The sequence below is a fragment of the Protopterus annectens genome, chromosome 1.part1 (genome assembly GCF_019279795.1).
Source record: "Protopterus annectens isolate FY-2018-M chromosome 1.part1, PAN1.0, whole genome shotgun sequence".
In the NCBI taxonomy this organism is placed as follows: domain Eukaryota; kingdom Metazoa; phylum Chordata; order Ceratodontiformes; family Protopteridae; genus Protopterus; species Protopterus annectens.
Genome location: NC_056726.1, coordinates 1,264,442,322 through 1,264,448,321, shown reverse-complemented (window position 1 = coordinate 1,264,448,321; position 6,000 = coordinate 1,264,442,322). Strand labels below are relative to the sequence as shown.

The window sequence follows — 6,000 nt, the reverse complement described above, 5'->3', positions numbered from 1 at the left end:
CTGATACACGTATAGCTCCACTGTTCTGCAATGACCCTCCCCCTTCCCATTAAATAGCATTTATGCTAATAGCAGCTGATTCACTTGTAACAAAGCCAGCCCATAGGTGGGCAGTACTTTAGTTGTAGTAGGAAGTAAGAGTGTACTATACACAAATATATATATATATATATATATATATATATATATATATATATATATATATATATGTGTGTGTGTGTGTGTGTGTGTGTGTGTGTGTGTGTGTTTCTCAGCTGTGAGACTATCAATATGTCCTCTCCTTTTGGCCATCAAACAGGTAAAAAAGCATACAATACTCTGGAAAGAATTCAAAGGAAAATGACATTGTGTTTATGAAGTAAATACATTCCATTATATGGTGTAGTTAAAGTGGTATAACAACTAAAACATGGGTTTTTTAAACAACCAGGGATAATTCTTTCAGTGCTTATGTGACTTGTTGCTAGTAGCATTCTGGCCAGTATGCTGGAGATAATTTATCTTGTAGGCAATCATCTCTGTGTGAAATTATCTGTCTCAAAATATCAAACCAGGCAATATGACTGACATTTTAAGGCTTTATAAAGTCAGGATAGAGATGGTTAATGGTTGCTTATGAGGTATCTTTGACAGACCATACAGATTGCTTGTCAAATGTTAATATCATGATAATTCATACTTATGCTGGACTGTTTAAGTATATTTCTCCTTTATTTCATTTTGCTGCAGTGATCATATAATCAGCTTCACTAGTGCTGCTCCCACCTGTGCTCCAGCGATACCACTGTCATCACCTACAACACCTTCAACCCCATCCACCCCTTCACCTTCTAAACCTGAACTGCTGCCAGCCAACCTGGATGATTTAACAGTAAGTGAAAGCTCTTTCCATAGTTATGCATCTGTTTAGAGTCTGATACCTTATATCAAGATAGCAGTTACTGTACTGAGTATAACATATGTATTTTGCAGCTCTGTGGTGTAGAGGGACATATAATTGGTATTTAAGCATCCTGGCCATCGGCGGAACTGGGTGAGGCAGGGTGGGAATAAGAGGTCTTTACTTACATACTTATCCTGGGACAGGGAGGTGGTCCACCCTGCTGCCAAGTCAACACCTAGTGGAGGAAGACAGAGATGGAGACAGACAGAAACAGAGAGAGAGAGAGAGAGATGTATGACAAGCATATGGGCCAGGGATGTGTGCTTGGCTCTCCCAAGACATGTATATATAATAGCCTTCAGGGGAACATATATGGTGGTTTACACAGCTCCCACGGATAGGTGTAGATGACCCTCATACATGTGAGTCAGCATGTCAGTTGCTGGGAAGGGATTAGAACTTAGAACTTATGGTAGACAAAGTCCTGATGGCTACCTGGATGACAAACTCTGCAACTAGTTCTATACCCTAGTAGGAATGAATGGGCAATGAATGGTTCTCACACCTTTGCAGGAAACAAATGGGCCAATCAGTCAGCTGGGACTATATATAGCCAGGCAGTATATATATGTATATAAATATATATATATATATATATATATATATATATATATATATATATATATATATATATATACCATCTGATCTACAATGAGATCTTCCTGGATATGTGCAGGATTGGAGTTTTCCATTGTTCCACTTCAGTTTGGATATTTTGTCTGAAGATTCATGCTCAGAAGCATCCCCCCCATACATATACACAGAAACTTCTGAGCATTATGTTCCACACAAGAAGAAGAAGGTGCCTGATCACTGAACCAGCTACTTCACCAAAATCATAGGTTCATAGGTTCATAGGTTGGTACTAGGCTATCAGCCCTAGAGCCTATACAAGCCTAGCCATAACAATTCCCTTGCTATTTCTTCCCACATTATTTACTTTCCTGGACCCCTGTCTAGCAGGGCGACTGACGTGATCCCTGGGGTGAATTTCCTTTCTCCCATCCAATCATCAAGGTTCCTCTTGAAGAGGTCCAAAGAGGCACTCTGCTTGACATATATGGGCAATCTATTCCAGAGTCTGGGGAGTCTCTGGGTCAGGAACCTATCCATCCAGCATGTTTTGTTTATTGTGATGACAAGGTTTAGATCCCTGGAGCATTTAGCTCTGAGGGATTGGGATTTCTTTAAGTGTAGCATGTCCAACAGATCTGGGTTTGACATGGCCTTGTATGTTAAGCAGAGATCGCTTCTGAGTAGACGATATGCAACAGAGTATAGCTGGAGTTTTTTAAGGTGGTCAGCGTAGGGCATCTGCTTTAGGCCTGTGATTCTTTTAGTGAGGTATTTCTGTGGCCTTTCCAGCTGTTGCAGATGTCTTGAGAGGTACATACCAAATGGGGTGTTGTATTCTATAATGGGTCTAATGAGAGATGAGTACAGTGGGACAATGACCTCCTTTTTTCTTGATGAAAAGCCCTTAGTGATGAGGTGTGCCACATAGAAGGATTTCCTGACTGTTGTGGCGATGTGGTTATCGAAGGTGAGACCACTGTCCACCTGTGTCCCTAAGTCTCTTATCACACTTTCTGTGTTTAGTGTACTGCCACCTATATGGTAATTCATGGATACATGTTTTTTCCCAAAGGGGATAACAATACATTTCTTGGCATTGAGCTTGAGCCCATGGCTCTGGCACCAAGCATCTGTTTCTGTAAGGCCCTTTTGTAGAGTATCCACATCATTTGGGGATTCAATAATGGCTCCCAGTTTGCAGTCATCTGCAAACTTTGTTAGCCAGAGTCCCTTAGTGTTGACCTGTACTTCAGAGAAGTAGATGCCAAACAAGAGCGGCCCCAGGACTGAACCCTGAGGTACTCCACTTGTCACTTGTCTGGAGCTGGATTTGGAGTCGGCTACTTTTACAGTGTGGGTTCTATCAGTAAGCCATTTAGCTTACTAGATTAGTCCAGTTCCTGCAAATTAAGACAAATGCTATAGATCTGGCGTTCTCACTTTTGCAAGTATGTATGTATAAATATGTACTTGCCAGATTAAGCACATCATTTCTGAACCAAATACCACCTATAATAGTCCAGCCACAACCACTGCTCAGATTCAACCCTCAGAAGCATATTTCAAAACAATCTGCCTCAAAATGTACGCAAACTCATAGACTCCCTACCCAAACACATTAGTGGTGGAATCAACAGGTTATGTCCATGGTAAGTCTGCCCCGCTAGCTGACTCTTTTTACAAAAAATGCCTGTGACGTGCAGGCAGTCTCAGGTCAATAGAAGCTCATTATACTTCTGCTTTACTAGGAACTGTGTTGCCTCTTCATTGTGAGTCCAGATTGTCTTTCTATCCATAAGTGGTTTGAGCTTCTCTGTTTTGTTGTCATATGCCAACTACTCAACAATATAGCAACCGCAAAACTTTCCTCTAAGCTAGCTGCTCAACCTATACTCTGCATTTTCAAATGAAGTGATCATCCTCTAAAGACCAGTAAACTTGCATACATCAGATCATGCCTTTTCTATCATTTTTCCTAAACTATTGGATGACCTATCTACTGAAATCAGAACCTGCACATCCATTGCAGAATTCAGAACAATGCTTCTCCAGCACCTTTGAAAGAGAGCCAAATGCACCTGTTTACAGCATCAGTTCATCTGCTATATTTACATCCACACATTTAATCCTTCAAAAGTATCCAGTCACCTAATCAGATGATAGTATTTGCAAACATTATGGTATTGAAGTGGATGAAAAATACTGGAAACATAAGCCACAAAACATCATAGAAAATGAAGAAGTCTACATCACATGGGATCACCCATTACCAACAGTTCAAAAGACAGATGTGAGAAAACCAAATATAGTGGTCAAAGAAAAGAAGACAAAAGTAGCATTGATCATTGAAATCGCCACACCCAGTGACTGCAGTGTCTTGTGTACAAGAGAGACAAAAAGTCATAAAATATCAGAATTTGCAGGCAGAAACGAGAGCAAGGTGGGAGAAAGATAACCAGACAGTTCCAATAGTAGTAGGAGCAACAGGTCTTATAAAGAAAAGTCGACAATCGTATTTAGATAAGTTACCAATACATGTAATTCTGTACAGATTGCAGAAGGAGTCATTACTGGGCACATTGCGGGTGCTGCAAAGAGCACTACTGGCTGACATCAAAGAGTAAAACAATACTAATTTCATGAACTTTAAACATACTTTGACTTAGGAATGGGGTCCATTCCCATCACGGTATTAGAAACCCAAAAGATGTGGAGAAATTATAAAAGAATGATAGTACATTGAGTGTTTACTGTAAGTACCACACAGTTACATGGACTGTCCTAATGTGTGCTAATCAATATTTTAAGTTAACTAAATGTCTATGTTCACCTTACAATAGAATAATTCTCGTCTGTCATCTCCATTTACTCCAAGTTTTATGTATCCTTGCTAACATTGTTAACTAAATTTTCAAGCCAGACAGCACATCTTTGCTACATAGCCTAAAGATCTGCACTTTCAATTGAACATAAATGTACAAGAATCCCCCCTCCCATACTCAGCTACTTTTGTATTATAGCAGTCAGACCATGGCTGAAATAAGTCACTGTCTGATCAGCCTGCTACCTTGGTTAATAAATAATAAATAACAAACTTAACAGAGATCTGCAACGTCAGCCACTGGATGGAGGTGTCATCCACAGGGTATGTCAGCAGAGTATTTAAAACCCAATGAGTACAGTCTCAGAGATAAACTGATATCAGGCAAACATACTTAGTGGGTCTGTAACTGGGAATAATCATAAGCAATATAATATTCAGGGTGGCAGCAGCTAGAAGACAGCTATGAGGCAAAGGATCAGAAAGCTGAGTACTAAAACACTGAGGTAGGGAAGGAAGCCTGACTCTTGAATGTATGATCCCTGCAGTATACTAATACTTGGTAATGAGGTATGATCCTTGCAGTACATACCTCATGTTTGGTAGTGAGGTATGATCTCTGCAGGAATTATTGGTAATGATGTATGATCCCTGCAGTATAGTAATGCTTGGTAATGAGGTATGATCCCTGCTGTACAGTAATTTTTGGTAATGAGGTACGATCCCTGCAGTACAGTAATATTTGGTAGTGAGGTATGATCTCTGCAGTAATTCTTGGTAATGAGGTACGATCCCTGCAGTACAGTAATGCTTGGTAATGAAGTATGATCCCTGCATGAATGCTTTGACAATGGCATTAGCTGATGATCTAGTAACCATAGAATAAATGTTTATAATGGAGATATTTTAAAGCAATCGCTGGAAACAGTCACAGCCTCTAATGAAATGGACTTGAAAGCTACATTATTCCAACAGTAAAATATAATGTAGCCAGCAATCTGCCTAGCAAAGTCTTTGCTTAGCAACTGCTGTCTGCTGACAATCAATACTCGCACTACAAGACTTGAACCCATCTGTTCCCACATACTTAGGGAGTTATCCACCAGATTTATGAGTATGAATGCCATCTACCAGCCATCAAATTGTCAGTCAGGTAGGTGTTGTGTCCTTTCTGGCATCTCAGCTATGAGGACATGCTGCTCCTATCACTGCAAAATCGACAATGCCTTTTTCTTGTGCATGCACACACCTGTACAGTTGCTGAGAAAGCTAACACTAGCCAGTGGCGAGCCAAAATCCTACCCCCCCCCCCCAGTATGCAGTTGTGTCATGACCCTTTCTAGATGGATTGTGGCAGTTTGTATAATGCCCCACTCTCCCCTCCAACCCAGGATGGCTATTTCCATCCTCCCTTGCCACGTCAGTCAGGCACCCAGGCCACTAATTGAATTTAGGTTGCCAAGACCATAATCAGGACTTTATCTCTATAAATAACAGCACCATAGAAGCTACAATATCATATATTATAAAATATTATATAACTGTTCTGTCCTTCGTTTTTCTGTTAGGTGTAGCACTGAGGGATCTAATAGTGACATTTGAAACAGCAGAGTGAAACACTACTGCCTTGGCCAGAATGGTGTGATTAGAATTAGATTTA

The 6,000-nt window shown here is 40.3% G+C and overlaps 1 protein-coding gene across 1 annotated transcript in view; it reads left to right on the top strand.

Moving 5' to 3' along the window:
- The window catches only part of LOC122816112 (myocardin-like), a 573,216-nt gene that overhangs the window by 390,643 nt on the left and 176,573 nt on the right, over nt 1-6,000 (top strand). Inside the window, exon 9 of the mRNA XM_044088880.1 lies at nt 730-871. Coding sequence (XP_043944815.1) covers nt 730-871 — 142 coding nt within the window. The remainder of the gene's footprint in view (nt 1-729; nt 872-6,000) is intronic.